At 39.5% G+C, this 19,147-nt stretch overlaps 1 protein-coding gene across 4 annotated transcripts; it reads left to right on the top strand.

Moving 5' to 3' along the window:
* Nucleotides 1-466: 466 nt before the first annotated feature.
* On the top strand, nucleotides 467-11,675 carry HS3ST1 (heparan sulfate-glucosamine 3-sulfotransferase 1). Of its 4 annotated transcripts, XM_038136252.1 has the most exons (3): nucleotides 485-621; nucleotides 1,301-1,371; nucleotides 8,989-11,675. In XM_038136252.1, exon 3 carries the CDS (start codon nucleotides 9,117-9,119, stop codon nucleotides 10,077-10,079), a length of 963 nt encoding a protein of 320 aa, XP_037992180.1. In that variant the 5' UTR covers nucleotides 485-621; nucleotides 1,301-1,371; nucleotides 8,989-9,116; the 3' UTR covers nucleotides 10,080-11,675. The 4 variants fall into 4 exon arrangements, with proteins under 4 accessions (XP_037992179.1, XP_037992180.1, XP_037992182.1 ...); XM_038136251.1 differs by lacking the exon at nucleotides 1,301-1,371 and having other exon boundaries at nucleotides 467-621; XM_038136254.1 differs by lacking the exons at nucleotides 485-621; nucleotides 1,301-1,371 and adding an exon at nucleotides 764-955.
* Nucleotides 11,676-19,147: the final 7,472 nt, after the last annotated feature.

Below are 19,147 nucleotides of genomic sequence, written 5' to 3'. Positions count from 1 at the left end.
AGAAAAATAAATTTAAAAAAAAAAAAATCAGAGCCATTTTGTAAAGTCCCAAGTAAGTAAACAAGAAGTAGAAGAAATAAATACAAGTACTGTAAGTCTGTTATTTATGCAACCTCGCATGGGTGGTATTTTTATAAGTACAGGAAGGAGGCAATCGAAGGACTTGAACTCGATCCTTGAGCGTCCCTTCTGGACTCCCTGAACCTTGTGCGTCCCTTCCAATTCCAGATATTCTAGGGTTTTATAGAGGCGGCGGCAGGTGCGTTTGCTGCGCACAACCACTCCTTTCCCCGGACCTGTGGCATTATTCGGGCGAAGCCCGTTTACACACCGTCCTGCGTTCGCGGGCACGCACAGCCAGGCGGAGCGGCCGCCGCCGCGCTGCCCGCACCCGGCGCTGCCGCTCGGCGCCCGCGGCCCGGGCGGGGCTTGTCCGTGACGCGGCCCGGGCGGGGCCCTACAAACGAGCCGGCGCCAGGCTCGGGCTGCGGCGCTGCCGGCCGGGCGAGCCGGGCGACAGCGGGCGCTCGCTCGCAGCCCCCGCACGCCGCCGCCGCCGCCGCTCGCGGGCGCCCATGGAAGAGCGGGGCGAGCGCTGCCCCCCGGCTCCGCGCCCCGGCGGTGAGTGACGCGGGTGCCGCGGCGGGGAGCGGTGGCCGGGCGCTGCCCTGGCAGCCTGGGAGCTCAGGGGTGCGCGAGGGGGCCGGCGGTCGCGGATGGGCTCTGCCGCCCTCGGGGTGCGCTGGCGCTGCCGCCCGGCGCCGCCGCCCGGCCGGCACCTGCTGCCGGCAGGTGGGAGCCCCGCGGCCGGCGAGCGCCGCTGTGGGGCCGGGAGCGTCTGCCCGGCCGGGCGGTACCTGAGAGCTGTCCCCAGCCTCGGCAGGGACGCGCGGCGCTGCCGCAGCCCTCCGGACTCAGCGAGCAAGGCTCCGGGAGGCAGCGCCGTCGGGGGCGGGTAGGAGAGAGAGCGTGGCGGGGAAGCAAAGTGTTCGGCAGCACCTGGCCAGGTGCGGCTGCTGGGCACTTTCTTCATCTTCTTTCTCTTGTGGCAAAATGACAAGCACAAGTAAGGGCATAGTGTTGGGATCTGGAAGCGGGGCGCCTGCCTGACGGGAGAGCACTTGCAAAAGCTCTGCTGAGCATCTTCGATCCGCTCGCTCCCTCACATAATGCTGGAGCCGGCGGGATGCAGCGTGCTCAACTGGAACCTGGCGAGCTGCGTAGGGCTGGGGGCACAGTGGTCCTTGGGGCTTGGCAGGAAGGCACAAAGCCTTAATTCGAGCTCGTTTCTGTTTTGAAGGACTGACACCCTAGAGTAGTACGGCAGAGGCTTGGTTACTGCAGGTCTCGGTGTGCTTTCCCAGGATAAAGGTGTGTGCAGTTCAAGTCTTTTGGGGGTAAAAGGATGCTGAGGGAGGGGTGGTATCCTCAGATGGAAGAGTTTAGATTTGGTCTCATCTTCCAGCCAGACATTCAAAAGATCAGGAGGGGGAACGAAGCTGAGTACAGGCAGTTCAAGCATCTCAGCTGACTGGGAATTAAAGTACATTATTCCCCTTCCCTTCTCTGTCAGTTCAGTGGGTTAAGGGCTTTCCCAGTTTCAAGACTGTTCCTCTGTGGATTTTGGTGTGGAAAGAAAAAATACCTGTGAAGTTCTAGGAATATCATGCTTGAATGGCATGGGGATAGAATGTCTGCAGGGAGCATCTTTCTGGCATGAGAGATCCATGCAGTGCCCACTCCCACTGAGAGAGAGCCTCTGCAGAATGTATGGCAAATGGAACACAGTAGAACACATTCAGGTTGGTGAATGCCTATATATTCTCTGGCTATCAAGCTTAATTTGTAAGTATAAATATAATAACTGTTGTAATTTACATTTGCCAGATTTGTTACACTCTCAAATAAGTGTATTTCTCGCATTGCTCAGAAACTAGCTCCTCTCAGTAAGAGCACAGTCGCTGGCATCAACTTCAGCTCTCTTGCACATCTACCCTTTCAGGACCCACCCTGGTTTTTTTTCTCCTCTTTTGAAAATGCAGAGGGTTTTGATACTACATAACCAAAATAACCTCTGATAGGTCAGCAGGAAGGTTAAGAATCTGAAGCAAGGCCAGCTGTTTGTTGCAGTGGAGAGACCCTAATTGGACAGAGCAAATTCCAGCCTCAGGATTGCCAGGTTCCTCTCTGTGTCCCTCCCCTTGTCAGGATATTACCTTGGTTATTCTGAACTAGCCATAAGCTTACACAGGCATTACAGAAAAACAGAATGGGTGGAAAACACTTTCCAATACATGCATATATGTACAGATAACTACAACTCTTCTGATTTTCATTTGAGAAAATCAAAAATGTTTTTATTAGTCTCACCAACCTGGGATCTCTCCCTTCCCTCATCTATAAATGCCACTCACAATGCATAAGATATCAGAACCAAAAAATACATCAGAGCTGATGGATTTCCATGAAAACTTTTGATAATGAGAAAAGCAAAACTGCAGTATGCTAAGGCAGACCAAGATGGGAGATCCTGCTGGTCATCTCATTTGTCACTCCAGAACAGGAGGGTTCCCTCCAGGTCACTGTGTAGTGCTTTGCTTAGTAAATGGATTGGTTTAGCTAAGTCTAATACAGTGATGACCTCACCAGTATTCACCCTGCTCCAATGTTATTCTGAAGGCAGGAGAGTGGAAGACACAGAAGTCTACTTGGAATATGAACTAAATGACTATTTTGAGGTGTGGAGATTTTTTTCTTGTTTTTATTTTTGTTTTAAATACTGGTATTTGAAACAGGGCTAACATCCCTGTGTAAGAGGCAAGAAATTGCTTGGCAGAGGAAATAAGAATGGGATTGCTTAGTCTCCTGAGTTCCCTATTTTAATGCATCCAGTTTAGGTGAGCCTTTGTACTGAAAGGGGGCAAGACAGGACAGAGCCCTCTTTTCACACACGCTGTTTTCTTGGGGACAGCTTTGATGAATTAGGATTCCATATTGCTGTTCAGTACAAAAAATTTTGTGCATCCTGAGCTTTTCAAGCTATTTTTATTCTGGTGTAATGTCCCTTTTTTTTTTTACCTGCATGAGGTTCTCTGAAATCTAGGGTATTTTCTAACAATTTTATGATCTCTTGCCATGAAAGACTGGAATGGTCCTTTCTAGCCTTAAGAAAGAGAGCATGTTATATATAACCACAGTCTATTGTAAATTTGCTACCTTACTGCTCACACTGGAGCTGAACTCCTTTAGAAGTCATGAACTGGTGGCCTATCTAATTTGCATAAACTGTATTTATCACAGCAGGTGCAGAAATGCGGCAGATTTCAGCCAAAAATACTTCCTATGAAATCAGCCTTTCCCATTTTGTGAAGTTCTCCTTCCCAAAATTCAACAACCTTTTAAAGTCTATTTCTGAAGTTTTAGTGCTGATAGTCAGTATCTCATCTTAACAGCACTGAAATTATTATTAGATTTCTTAACATCTGACTATAAAAGTTAAAGCCATGGTTCAATCTTTGCTGGTTGTGCAGCAGTTTTAATATAATTTGGGAAATATACATATCATCTAGGCACTGTAAGACAGGTTTATACAATTGCATGTAGTTTCATGTCCCTTCTTAATGTGCAAATTACTTTTTTGATATATCATGGAGTGATCAATAGTTTATGGTTTTAGAGACCTTCAGTAGTATGTGGTTCTCTTTCCTTTATTACACTTACCTCTGTAGCACTCAATAATATAGGAGAGCATTTGTAGTTGATTACTGGAAACTAAAATTCAAGAATTTCATTGGCAAGTGTTGTTTAAAACTTTTGTTAAAATGGGATTAAAAACCACAAGTGTGTGCAGTGGGAAGTATAGGAAGAATTTCTTCATGGAGAGGGCACTGTGATACAGTGAAAATATATTTTCAAGAAAATATATTTCTTGAAATATATTTCTTGAAAATATATTTTCAAGAAAAATCACATTTCATAATTTGAATTAAATTAAAAAAAAAAAAAAAACCAACAACCTGCTCCCTTTCCTTTCCTGCTGTTGGCTGAGCTTTAAGTGATAGCTGTACTGGGAATTTTTATGTTATTGGGATACAAAGTGGCACTTAAGCTAATATAAACAACTAAGCAATACATCTTATGGTGGACAGAGTCTACTATTAGAGGATAGAAATATACTGTTCATATCAATGAGTTCTTGAAGGATTTCAAGTACACTGCAATTGCTCTAGTTCACTTTTTTAAAGTACATCACTGAATACAAATCTTCAGAACACTAAGTCTTTATCAGTTTAGGAAGTTGGTTATCTCAGTTAAGGGAATTTTTTTTTACCAAGAGAAGAAGCCAGCATAGCAGATGTGTGGGTTGTACTGCACGGCTTGGTTTAACCAGCAATGTTAGTCTTGTATTTTGCAGTACTGTGTGCCCAAATATGTGCAAGGGAAAATACAGTCCACAAACTGTCCTGAGATTCTATCACATCAGCAAAACTAAGTATTCTTTGTAAGAACAGAATGTCTCACTCAGATTTTCAGCTCTAATCTCCCTCTACAGACAAACTTCAGCAAGTGAAGTATAGTTCTCATTCAGTCCAGATTGTATTTTTAGATGGCTGTGAAGAAATCTCTCCAGTGAAGGGATTCAATTCTGCAAGGAAATAAAGTGAGGACATCTGAAACAACCTGTTTGTACACAGTCCCTAAAGAACCAGGAAAAAAACAACTTCTCTTTAATGAAGGTGAAGTCACTTGCATGCTTATGGAAAGGATGTTGTCTTATCTCTGCTAGTGACTGTCCTGCTAGTACCTGGGTCCCATTAGCTCTGCTGAACCTCTCAGTGTGTTGCTGTGGGCTTTTTTTGTGAAGTAGGTCCCTGTGAAATCTGCCAGCAGACTCTGCCTGATGCTTACTGACTGCCCTAGAGACACTCCTTATGATCTTCCTACCACTTGGGCAGCTAACTCAGAGATTCTTGTGAGAGTTCAGAGCTAAATCTGACCCTCTCCAATTCCCAGCAAAAATGAAGTTATCAGTCCAGGAATAAACTACATTATTTTGTTAATGCATATTAAACTAAGAAGTCTATATAATATAGATGGTTTAGGCAATGTCACTAATGACACACATACAGAGGCATTAAAATACCTTTGTAAAACAGTAAGAAATATCAGAAATTACAAAATAGCGATACATGTTTCAAAGAGTACTGAAACATGCTTAAAAGTCAATGACATATGCAGCCCTCTGGCCCTCATTCTGCATTTACTGATTAAATTTTCTATTTATTTTCAAGTTACTATTACTGTTGAAGAGGTTTTAATAATAATAAAGTCCACATTGAATCTGGTTAAATAAACAGGATGGCACATTTCACTAATTAATTGGAGAAAGCTGAAGAAAAGATTAAGCAAAAGCAATCAGAGTTTTTGAAAAGTCTTGGTATAATCTTCGAAGCACCATTTAACATAAACTGTGTTTCTTTTGCAACTTGCTCGTTTACTTGTAGCAAATACAAAAGTAATGGCTGTCAGTTAAATTTTTGAACTAATCTGGAATACAAAGTCATCAAGTGAAGTCATGTATGCTCTGCATGACTTGTGGATGCAGTAAATAGAATTCTTAAAGCAGAAAAGTAACTTGGCAAAGTGCCTGCTTTAAACTCCTCAGTGCATGCTTCTTATTGTTAAAAGAGTTTTTCAAACCCACAAATTATCAAGCTATGGAATAAATGTTTGCAGCATTTTAAATAAACCACTGTAATTCTAGACACCAAGCTACAGATCAACCTAAAGCATTAAAGAGAATGTAGTACATAAGAGCTGAATGACAACCAATTTACATGCTGCTTTATTCCTGAAGACCACTCTTATCACGCATTGTGTATTTTATGCTGAATTTGGAGGCACAGTTGTGTCCATTGTGCTGCATTAGTCTAACAAAACAAAATAATTGATCCAGATATCAGGCCTACACAGTTTGGGAGAAACAAAATAGAATGGAAAGAAAAGGCAGACAAAGCTTTTTTGCTTGCAAACAAAACAACAATTGCATATGGGTACTCTGAATGACATAGTTACTGATATGGTTTTTTGAAAGTGCATAAAATAAATGTTACCGATACAGTAAAGATGTTACTCAGGGGTGGATGTGCACCTGAGCAAACAGCTGAGGAGGAACAATGAAATTCTGTATGTCTGAAACAAAAGATATTCCTGCGTTATAATCAGATTTCATATTGGAATAGGAAACAGTTGCTTTTGTGTATTTAGAAAAAGCTGTGCCCCACAGAAGTCTTCAACAGTGGGAAGACACTGAGGCAGAGCTCCACTGAGGCTCAAAAACCTGCCTGAGGTGGGGCCCCTGGTACCACACCTGTAATACCCCACATATTCTGATTTCAAAGATGCTGGCTAAGACAAGAGTAGAGCTAGAATGAAGAGACACCTTGCTATGTCTTTTTCTCAAAAGTTCCTATGCTATGTTCAGCCACAGAAAAGCTTAAATAAAAAAGTTGGCAACTGACTAGTATGCAAACTATGAGTTACAAATTAAGAATCCCAATGAATTAATGTATAGCATTAATTTTCTTTTGCAAAGAGAAAACAAAACATCCTAAAAATCCCCCAGGGGAAGAAGGAAGAAAAAAAAATCAACCCCCCAGCAGGAAGAAAAAAAAAAAAATCAACACCCCCCCCCTCCAATCCAGCGGTGTGTTGTCAATATGTGACCAGCAGCTAAAATTTAATTTTTCCAGAGATAGTCTGTTACAGAACTTGGCTGTTAGCATAGCTTATTTCAACCTGACTATTAAGAAATAAGTGTTTCTACCAGAAGGCTTTAAATTCACTTCTTTCCACACAGTTCAACCTGTTCCTTGCTAGAATCCTATTATGCTTTTCCAATAAGGTGTTAAGACAACTGCTCCGGCTTAGTATTTATGGAGCCAGTGACTTAAAATATACTGTGAAGTAAGTGGCTATTCCTTTAATCTGTGGCCTTAAAATTCAACGGAGTTGATGCTTTGTTGTTCCTATGTACTGAGCTGCCCATCAGTCGCTGATCCAATCTGGCTGGTGTTGTATCCTGTGCTCCCATTGCCGCTGAATATTGTGGCAGCATAGCTCAGTCAATTTACCTATATAGAATTTTCTGTCACCCAGTGTCTTCCCCCATCAACATCCACTCTGTGGGGCTATTAATACTATTTCTTGTTAAAAGTGATATAGATTAACCTTAGAATGATTAGGAGGAATGGTGGGGACAGGGAAAGAGAGCAGAAGACTAATGATGACAGATGAAATGGAACTCTTCCAGACAGAAGAAAGCTTAACAGTGGCCAAAAATGGAAAAAAACCAAATTCCTCTGCAGAATTGCATCCCATCAGATATTGCAGAATAGCCTGAGACAAGGTATGCCCACAAGCTCAGAGCCTGTGGGCATACAAGGAGGCACTCTTTTAACTTCACATCTATTGTGACACTTCGCTTCTTTTTCTTTGCAGCCTCGATTTCTGCTTCCTAACAATATTGCTGCCTTGTAGCCCGTTAAAAATGGAAAAAGAGAAAGCAGCAAAGTGATAATCAGTAGAAAACATCAGGAAGCAGACCTGTTCCGTTCAGGATGGAGTCACGACCTCTGTAAATGCAAAGCTATCAAACAGAACTTTAGATTACTTAGAAACACATCATTAGTCCTTGTTGCACTGGGACTTAGGTTATTGTGGAAAAGTCATTAGTTTCTTTTCACATTCTCTGGAGAAATTCCAAAACCTAGCCCTTGCATTTCCTCAGGTTGTTCATATGTAATTTCATATTTCAGCCCTTGTTAGCTGGCACAGTGTGTGCTGTTCTAGGATTAAATTCATAATTACAGTAAGCTTACTAAGGCCAAGCAGTTAGGTACTGAGCTGTCATAGCTTCTACTTCTAAGTGGAGTTAGAGAATACTGAAATCCAGACCAGCCCTTCACTGAGGGTATAAAGTCTTTGGAAGACATTGTAATTCAGGGAGCTTGTGTACACAGCCTGCTCATACTGCAACAATCTAATAGCTGTACTATGTGTAAAACCATTACAATTTCACTTCAAACATTGCATTAAAAATACCCTGACCTTTAAAGGGTGTTCAGTGGTGGTATTTAGTAGTCTTTTGATAAAGCCTAAACTTAGTTCTTTACATCACAGTAGCTTGCTGGCTAACTCTTGAAATGACCTTCAGAAGTACCCATTGTGTATTTTCTTTCCTGAGTATGAAGATGGGAGCCACAGGTCTTCCAGTGTTTTGTTGATTCAGTCATACTATAGTCTATGGTTTCAATATCTTACCTCTTTGCAGGGCCAGCATGCAAGCCACCTATTTTATCCTTAGAAACAAGTAAGCACAGAACAAAAGTTAACTTCACTTAAAAATGACATAAAATTCAACTTTTCCTTGGTGTGCTGTTTACCTAGAGCTCTTCCTAATGCCTGCCTAGGAGAATGTTACCCTCTCGTCTTGGACAGCTCTATCTACATTGCATCAGCCTTTTCCCAGGAGGCTTGATTTCTAAGGTTGCTGTTACACGGTTCTTTGAGAGGCTGTAACTCCCAGACATCCTACAAGACCCTCAGATTTTGGCATGCTTTTTTGGTCCCCTCCACACCTTTTCCTTTTTATGTTTTGTTTCTAAGACAAACCTATTCTTGTAGACTAAAAAACCAATTATTTTGTGATTGTGTTTAAACTCCAAGGAAATAATATTTTTATAAAATAGTAACTAATAATACCCTGTGTGCAAATGAAAGATTCATAGCATTCATATCTTCTGATGACTGGAAATAATTTTCTTATGGCATTGTTGCATATGCCTGTCTTTTAAAACATTTAATTACTCTAAATTATCTGTGAGCCTGGAGTTGGGAAAGCTAAAGTTTGTTCCGTTTTGAAAAGAAAAAGATATTTGCAGTGTGACTGAATATAAGATAATGTGATTTTTCTTTTCCCTCTTTCAGCAAAGTTTTTGCTTGAGAAATACACATTTGCTCAGCAAAACAAAAACCACTTTTAAGGGTTGTTCTTGGTGGAAGTCGCCCTATGCCCTATCACCCGCTTGAGTGAAACCAGACTAAGAACTTCTGTCATGGCAGCTTTTCTGCTGGGAGCTGTGTTGCTTATTGTTCAACCTCAGATAGTGCCTTCCAGACCAGCTATAAATTCAAATGCTGAGACTTCTTCTCAGTCTGTGCAGAGAGAGCTTTTAAGGAAAACATCTCAGAAAAATGACTTCAAGGAAAACATTCATTCTAATGGATCATGTCAGCAGCTGCCACAGACTATTATTATTGGAGTGAGAAAAGGTGGAACAAGAGCTTTGTTAGAGATGTTGAGTCTCCATCCAGATATTGCAGCAGCAGAAAGTGAAGTTCACTTCTTTGACTGGGAAGATCATTACAGGAATGGATTGCAGTGGTATATTAATCAAATGCCATTCTCGTATCCCCATCAGATCACCGTGGAAAAAACTCCAGCATATTTCACATCACCTAAAGTGCCTGAAAGAGTTTATAACATGAACCAATCCATGAGACTACTCCTTATTTTAAGAGACCCAAGCGAGAGAGTACTGTCAGATTATACCCAAGTGTTCTACAACCACATGCAGAAGCACAAACCGTACCCATCAATTGAGCAATTCCTGATAAAAAATGGTGAACTCAATGTGGACTACAAGGCAATAAACAGAAGCTTATACTACATTCACATGCAGAACTGGCTGAAGTATTTTCCTCTTGACCATATCCACATTGTAGATGGGGATAAACTAATCAAAGATCCCTTTCCAGAAATAGAAAAGGTAGAGAGATTTCTGAAGTTATCACCGCAGATAAATGCTTCAAACTTTTATTTCAATAAAACCAAGGGGTTCTACTGCCTGAGGGACAGTGGTAGAGAGCGCTGTTTACATGAGTCCAAAGGACGAGCGCACCCACAAGTAGACACCCGGTTACTGGAGAAACTGCAGGAATATTTCCATGAACCCAACAAGAAGTTTTTTGAGCTTGTGGGTAGAACATTTGACTGGCACACATTTGTGGCAAGTTAGTGGTAAGCTTCAGAACCTATGTTCCAGTGTACAGTTAGAAGAAGATTTAAAAAGGGCATTTAAGCTATTATTTATTTGTAAAATCCATAAATACTTCTGTACAGTATTAGATTCACAATTGCCATATATACTAGTTATATTTTTCTACTTGTTAAATTTGAAAGCATTTTGTATTGTTTTTCATGGTTGTTAACATTGTGTATGATGTGTCTATATGAAGAAACTAAATTATTTCATTGCAGAAGGTGCTCTCTTGAGAATGTGTTGTCTTTTTAATAAATAAGAAATTCATTTCAACAGAACATTTCTGAATTATTTGAATACTTTAGCCTTCTTGGACTATTTTCTCTAATTGCTAATGAATATGATTAATTTTACCTTTCCATTTTTCTTAGTTTAAAGTGTGGATTAATAATTTCTTTTCCATTTGAAAATATATTGTAGTTAACAAACTGTTCAATCCTGCTTTATGAAATTATTTCCTGTCAAAGTGGTGGTACTTACACACATTGGGAAATGCACACCCAAAGGACAATGTAAGTCTCTGTGTAATTTGATATATTAACTGCTATACTTAACATTCATATTCACTGTTATAACAAGTGTTCCTCAATTCTTTGGCAGTACAGTGCAGGTTTCATGGCAGATTTTTAAAGATTCTGTGGGGACCAGCTCATAAAATACAGTTAGCTGTAGAAATATGGTCAACCTGAAAACTTCCAGTCTCTGAATGTATGCATACTTCATAAAGAGGTATGATTGAGAGAATTTAAGCAATATAGAGACTTTTTTCAAGGCTGCTTTTGACTGTTCCTACATTTCATAGCACATTTATGCTTTACCATCACTGAAAATAAACACACCAGAAAAATTAGTTGCCTACATTTCAGTAAGCAGCAACTTCATTCATATAAATATTACCACATTTGTCCCCTGCTTAAGGCTGCTTTCTATGAGTTTTCAGTTGCTTCATGCAACTGCAAATTGCCTATGGACTACTATTTGTTTAATCTCCTTCCAAGAACCACGACACCAGGTCTTGATTAGATGTGTGTTGTGGGATTAACCCAAATTCCAGGAACTTGCCTTGTTTTCCATCTGCTAAAAATGAGAGATGTTAGTACATTGGTAAAAACTACAGCTGTCCTTATCTACAGTGGTTATGATGTCTTGTTAACCATCAGTGTCTGGAGTTAGAGTTAATCCAGTTTCCACACAAGGCTTCTCAAAGTGCTTTCAATCCAAGCTACTGGTTTTTATTTCATGATCTTGAGTTTAGTTGTTGAATGTGCAATGGCAACACCCAGTAAATTTGAACTTGTAGCTGATTGTTACAATTCTTTATAAAATTTAAATGTAGATTCATTCATTTTTTTCTGGTGAGCAAGTGCAAACTTGGGCACTATAACAAGGTATCATTTGGATGCAGATATCCCATATTATGCCTTTTGCATGAAAATTTGCAAATGCTGTCCCTCTCTCTCCCGCTCCTTGTGCACCTGCCCAAGCTGTATTCAACCTCAGAGAGGTTGGCGGTGTTTTATAAAGCCTACAATGAAATGGTATTGTACTCAATAAAATATTTTCTGAATTGCATTTTTCCTTTCTGTTTTTTTTTTTTTTTCTTCAGTTTCTAGTTTGGAAGGCCAGAATTTAGGATTCAACTCCAGTTTAGATCTCAGCTAAATGTTACTTAAGAGCTTAGCTGCAGCCTGTTGCTATTGTTATGAAAGCTGTTGTTTGTGGCTGGGTTGTGCCTGAATGGTCCACTGCTGACCCAGAATTTACAACAAGGAGGGAAAGTTTCTGGTGGCAATAATGTCAAATCTTACATGAGGCAGATGCCAAAAATAACAGAATCATAGTACCATCACGTTTCTATTATAGTTTTAGAAAAGAGAAATTCAGGGGATTTTGTGTAAGGTGGGGCAGTATTTTTTCCTACACTTACCCCATTACCTTGGTAATGTTATCTCTGCAGGAGCCAGCTGAACCAAAGTGATTTTGGCCCAGACAAAAGGCTTCCATTAGTGCCTTCCTGCAGTCTCAGATTAAGCTCACCAAATTCATCAACGTTTTGCTGTGAATGGAAAAATTCTAGCAGGCATTTGACCAGGAATTGGAGGAGTACATGAAGGCAGGGCTGCAACGAGTCCACCTGCAGCAAGATGAACAGGGCAGTGTTGGGCATCAGTGTTGAATTGGAAATGCCTGTGCAATACCGACAGCTGATGTTGGTACTGAGGATACTTTTAGTGCCTTGTGCTGCTTGATTACCAGTATTTTGCCTGTCTCCAAGCACATTTCCCCACACACAATATAGCTTGTCTCATACAAAGAGAAGTGCAGCATGAAGCATTAGGTCACTATTCCTGTTATAGTGCTAGGAACCTCATAGAGCATTGTCTGCAGGATCCAGAGGTGAAGTGACACTTCCGGGGACATTCTGAAGCAGGATATCACATGACTCACATCGACACCAAGTCCAGAGGGTCTCACAGAAAGTATATCATACCCAATGCTTACGCCTTGCGCAGGGATGGCATGACTGTACAATACCTTATCCTGAAGGTAGCTTTCTGTTAGCTGTGATGGTGATGAACAATAAATCACACCCACACTAATAATAACAGTAATGTTTACCTGCCATAGGTTCAACAGTTCAAGAGTTTCAATTCTGAAAACTATTCCAAGTATGAATGTTCTGTTCAATCAGAGTAACATTCATTTTCCACATTAGTTACTGTACTTAAATATATTTACTAGGCTGTTTCTAAAGTGTTAGACAATAACAAAAGCCATCAGGAAGTGAAGAGAGAGGGAAAGGAGAAGGCCGAAGCACATTCCATTTAGGACTCTAGAAAAATTAATAATGACTTGTGAAGGTGTGTCATATCTGTTCATAAAATAAAAAAATCCCCAAAATACCTTTCCAGTGTTATGCAACACAGGTATTTATTTCTGTAAAGCTCTACTAGCTCAGGTTTAAAGTACAACCACTTGGGTGTTGCTCCAGAGACCTGTTTCCTCAGGGCACCTAGCCAAGCCTGTGATCGCTCTTGAAAACCAAAATAAATACAAAACTTTATGAGAATTCAAAGTCGGGCACTCCCCTTGAGTACTAAAAGAAATGCCAACCAAATAATTATTCAGGGTGGCACTGCAGGACTAGGTCTTGCCCTTTGCGTCACAACATAGATTAGTGTGAGACTTTGAAAGGCAGATATTGTACCTGCAGAGGACAAAGATTAGACTATAATGATTATCCCAGGAACACTGCTGGAAGATTATGGAAAGGGAAAAGAACACCAAAGTATTATTTCATCAAGAGTATTTCTACATGTACTGCTGATGCTGTATGATCTTGTTACATGTGCTTTGCTCTTCCTTGTATAATTTTCCTGCTGTTACAGGTGAGAAAACATCTACTGTGCTTGAACAAATCAACATTTCTTTGGAACGGATCAGAAAAAAATCTATCAATTTTTAAGTCTTGCTGCATTCATTGATAAGTGTGTGAAACTTAACATTATAGAATATTTTAGATGAAAACTTTTTTAGTTTGGTTCTCAAAGCTGATAATTTTATGTTTCCTTGTCTACTGCCATTTTCAGAGTCTGCAGAAAGCCAGGATTTAATTCCCTGTTGTCATTCAAACAGATTTCAAATGCCAAAGAGAAATATGGGTTGTGGAATATGGCATATGGCATATTTCCATGTATCTTCTGTTTTATCTAGAATGGCTGACCATATATTTAAAAACTATCACACATGTACTCTATAAGTAAGAGACTGTACATCAAAACTATTTCTCATCAGAATATTCCTTCTCCATTGTTTTTTCTGAAGCCTGTGACTTGAAAGTCCTAATTAAGACTACATTGTGAATGAAATTTTGCAGGAGTATATTATTAGATGTTTTCTAATACAGTAACAAAGTAATAAAACTAAAATAAGGCAAAAGCATTAAATTAAGCTAAACTAAGTCAACAAAATGTGTTGAACTTGGTACTAGGTATATACCTGCTGAAACAGTTGCAAGTATGTGCCTCTACAGCTGTAACAATATTTTCCAGCAACTTTTATTTTTACTTATATTTATACTTTATTTATACTTTATATATTTATATATATTTATATTTAGACTCTGTCTAATGCCCAGTTATGCTCAAAATATTGTATTTTCAATATTAATTCCTTCATTTTTCAAGTGATTGGAGAGGCCAGTTATGGGTGGAAGCCATGCAAATATCATGTGAATAGAAAAAAAAATCATTAATAATTTCCTTACAAAAAATAAATGAGATTGCATTTATGTCTTCTAGAATTTTAGCAGAGAACAGTACACTTTTCCTGCAACAATAACCCATCCACAGTAAATTTTCTACTTAAATACCACACAACAGTTGATGCAATTTTTAAGTTAATAGTGCAATAAACTCAACAGTGATGCTGCAGATTTTAAATGCCTTCTGGGAAGTATAAAATATGCAAGTCAGGATGGAGAGCAGCTGGATGCATAGAAACATCTGATCTCATTGGTCTGAGAAAAGTTGTTGTTTTTTTTTAATGGTAAGGAACATGAAATTTTTGGCTTGGCTATAACTTTATGTTGTCTATGAAAGCAATGTCTTCATTTAACTTCCAAGTCAATAATCCTATCATAATTACATCACAATTATACTCAGTATTTATATTTTTCTGTGCCAAAATATATTTTAAGAGCCAAACCCCAGATAGCAGGTGCATCCCCTAGTACAACAAAAAAAAAATGTAATACAACTCTGACACATGGCTTCAATTACAAAGGCACATTGCCTTGCACAAAGGGGCATTCTGAAACTGATGGCAAAATTCTTCTTTTCTTAATTTGGATAAAGATTACAGAAACAGGGGTGTTTATACTTTCACAGAAAACAGAACAACTAACATGCCCTCCCCTCCTTGGTCAGGCCAGTTTTCAGGATCCAACACAGTTCAGTCCAGATAACTCTCAAAAGAAAGAGTTCTGGCAGTAATTCTTAACTGCAAGATTATATTACTCCCCACTTTTCAGTGTATCTCCAGTTACTGAAAGTTGTGTAATTCTTCTTTCCTCCCCTGTATGCTGCTGTCCTGTCACATCTGTTCTATTAACTATTATATTATCACCCTATCAGAAATAGATTCATTATCTGATGGTGTTTTTATAGAATACTATTCAAATGAATGTGAAATCACATCATTATGGAGCTCAAAAAATACTTTATATATGTTTGCTCTGATATGTGAGCAAACTTTATTTGAATAAAATTCAGCTTATTTGGTCTGTGTCATTGCATTACAGGAGGAGCTATTGTCACACCATCATCACATCTACGTGGTTATCTAATGGTAAATGATATGTCATAAATGTATAATCAAAGTAACAAAACTTTCTTGTTGCTACAGTAGCAACAGTGTTATTTGCCATATTATAAGACTTTCCCCCATATAACAAATGGTATCACTGGTTCTTTGGAAGTGACAAAAGCACATTGAGAACCATTCTCTTAATACATGCAGGAATAGGGCCTTTGTTCCTTCTGTGACCTTACGTAAAACACAAAGTGCAGGAATGCAAATTATGTTCCATAGTCAATTAACTGTTGGTGAAGTTTAGCTAAACCTAAGGTATCAAAAGTCAGCATGTTCTGAAAGAAAAGGAATTGGAACCATACCAGGTGTTTTTTGTTTTGATGTCTTATAATTTTCTTGCCAAAATATATGTGTTCCTGTGCAGAGGGAATAATAGAGGGAAAAAAAGGTCCCATGCTACAGAAACAGAGCCCCTGCTGTATTTTACAGTGACACTGGCTGGACCTGCAGCTAGGCAGTTGCATGAAAAAAGGACACTGGAAGTGGATAGAAAGGGAGCACTGGATACAGGTGAACACCTTGTCATAGCCTCATTACTTCTGTTCATATCCTTACATATGATGAACAAGCACTCTCAACTCTCAATTCTCAAAACAACTTCTTTTCCAGTTCTTGTCTGTGCCAGAGAAAAGGCATCCAAATTCATCTGGGTGTCCGTTGATTCCCATGCCTTCAGGCATTTTTTACAAGTTAGCACACTTTAATGCAATTAGAGTTATTCACCTCAGTTTCTAATCTTCCCCTTTTTTGTTTTTAAATTTGTACTGAGTTTTCCATCTGCTACAAATAAAAAGGTTTGATGAATAAATTATTTACAGCCTGCAGGAGGAGAGGAGTTCATATGAAATGTTTTGCAGACAAGAGACTTGTAAAAGAGGATATTTTCTGATAGAAAAAAAGAGCATCTGTGGACCAGTTGGTTTCTTGCTGACTAAGCCAACTGGATATGATACTATTTTGGCAGCTTCCTTACTCTTGTGTGGGCTTCAGTTGTATGAATTCCATAAGATATTTATTATTGAATGTAACTATGTGTTGAATATCGTGCATATGATGGTTTATGATGTTGGCATTCATTTTCTAACTTAATTATTTAACATCAAATGATATTAAAATCCTACTTCCATTTTTTGATAATAAACTTGCATTATTTAATTCTCAGATATTCATAAACTGGAAAAAAAGTAAAAGTTGAACTGCCTCTAATGCTCCTTTTTGTGACTCACAGAAAAAACTTTTTTCTACAGCCTTATGCAAGAAAGTTAAATTTCAAGCATGGTAAGTAAAGGAAAGGATTTACTCTCCCTTAAAAAGATGGCAATGCATGAAAAATGAATCTTAGCAAGCAAATTAACTGGTCATGTCATTGTACAGAGATTGACAGCTCGTGAAAACGAAAAGGAAAACCTTTCTTGTTCTCACGGTAAGGGTAAAATGGTGTCAGAGCCTCTGTGGGGACTTGCAGAGTTCTGGTGTGTTTCTTCCACCTTAGCAGAAGCATGAGAGTTTTACTGCCTCTTATCTGTCACCTCAAAAAATTCCTTTTCTTCTCCCGTGCTCCAGATTACCAGCCTTAAATTGGTCTGTTTAGCTGTGAGTATACTGGAAATAACAGTGTAAACGTAAAGGAGAAAGTGGCTTAGTAGAAGCAGCTCTCTACTCCACCCACATAACTGCTTGCCTTATAAACAGTTAGCTGAACCAGCTGGGAGGACAATGTGCCCAGTGCAGACAGAAGGAATACATTTCACTGGTATTGCTGCTAAACTTCATTGCCTTATTCAGGAGACAGCTTTGTTGTTGTTCCTACTAAGAGAAGGACCTCAGCTTTTAAAATTGCATCCATTTCTTTGGCACACAGGCCATTATGCCTTGTGTTTGATTGTCTAGTAATAAATACTTGCTGGGAATGATGCCCCTGAATTTCCTATTCCCCAAACCAGTAATTCAGAATGTGATTTCAGCAGATACAAGCCATGGTTGAACACTCAGAGATATTGCTTATTCTGGCCAAAGCTGTTCAGAGCTGTGCCAGTACAGGAGTGAATTCAGCTGAAAAGGAACCCAAACAAAACTTGTTTTTTCAGCTGCATCAGGTTCCTGGTTCGGGTTATCACAGTTCTGCAAACAGAAGCATCCCTGAGCAGACCTGAATGTGAGACAGCCTTTCATTCCAACAGTGCCACCAAAAACTACCCCATTAAACTACAAAAGTCTTCAGGTATTGCAGAACCTTGAGATATTCCTGCCCTCTATTTTTACTGACTTAGGATGGTAGAACTTTGTGGGCAGTTATCCTTTGAATTGGATCAGTGTCTTTTTATAAATTTGCTTTAAAGCACTGGTCATGCAAAGAGGACTAGAGAAGTGGCACACAGTGGCCATTGTGGAGGTTGCTATGAATTGTTCCATGGAACACTTTGTGCTGTGACACCAGTGCCTTTGTATGTACATTTCACCACGACCTATCTGCACACACTGACTCCTCCAGTTCAGACCAATCCATGAACTGACAAATGTTTTTGATGAAAACATTTAAACTGAATGAATGCCCAGGGCTCATTTTTTCTACTTGACTGATGTTAGACATAATAGTGTTCAAACACTCTTGGGGAAGAGGAGGTGATGGTAAATGACCCCCAAACCTGTCTGTGAGGACACTGCAACTGTGGAAGTGCAGAATTCCCCACACCTCTCAAAATGTTCATCTTTCAGTGGGTTGTGTTTTCCATTCAATTTTTGCCTTTCACTTCAATCCTTAACGTTTTGTCTGTCTGCCAACAAAGGGTAGAGGGTCTAAGATAATTCCTGCTTTTGAAGGAGACACTTTTAGTACCACCCTTAGCCAATTTCACAAGGGAATTGTGCCACAATTTTGTATATTTATAACTGGAGTATTTGATGGGTGCAACAAACCAGAAAAATAATGACAACAAAAAGTCTTTCCTTTTCTAAAGGAATATAAAATTATTGATCAATTTTAAACAAAACATCAGCAATTGGAAAAACCTTTATTCTAATCAGCAGGACTGTGATCTTGCTGTGCTCTCAGATGCACTGATTAAATGTGCTGTCCTCCATACAATCATCTGTGGAAAGGGAGACAATTCTTTGGGTCCATAGACATAAACTACAGTTTATTCAGAAAATGCAGAAAAGTAACCTCTGGCATTTTGAAAAGCAATTTCCAGAAGTACTGGATTCTTTTATAGTGGCTCTGATAGCCTCCTGAAGGCTTTGTGAATATTGTCACAGGGAAATAGCCTCCACCTTCTAAAAATACCCCACCAAGTCAAAACCACACACACACAAAAACCAAAGCCCAATACAAGGAGTCCACAACTGAAGAAAAAACATTACATTTTAAATATCTACAAACAGAAGTGATGAAAATAAAATCTCATCTTTAAAAACACTGTAAACCATCTCAGTTAAGTAGTTTCATTTTTCTGTTTAGGCTATCTCCAGTGATAGGCCCCCCTTAGCTTAGCTAACCTTTTCTGAAGTTTTGCTTTCTCCATAGGCAAAAGTTAAAAAGAGCCAACCAGAAGGCAAGGGAGACCTACCTCAGCTCTGCTTTCTATGGAACAGTTGTAAATGTATCACAGGAATTTAGCATTATAGCAAGTTAAATAATGGAAGAAACCCAAATAATCAAATAAAATACCCAA

The sequence above is a fragment of the Motacilla alba genome, chromosome 4 (assembly GCF_015832195.1).
Source record: "Motacilla alba alba isolate MOTALB_02 chromosome 4, Motacilla_alba_V1.0_pri, whole genome shotgun sequence".
Classification (NCBI taxonomy): Eukaryota; Metazoa; Chordata; class Aves; order Passeriformes; family Motacillidae; genus Motacilla; species Motacilla alba.
The sequence above is the reverse complement of the archived record's forward strand: the minus strand, read 5'-3'. Positions and strand labels throughout refer to the sequence as shown.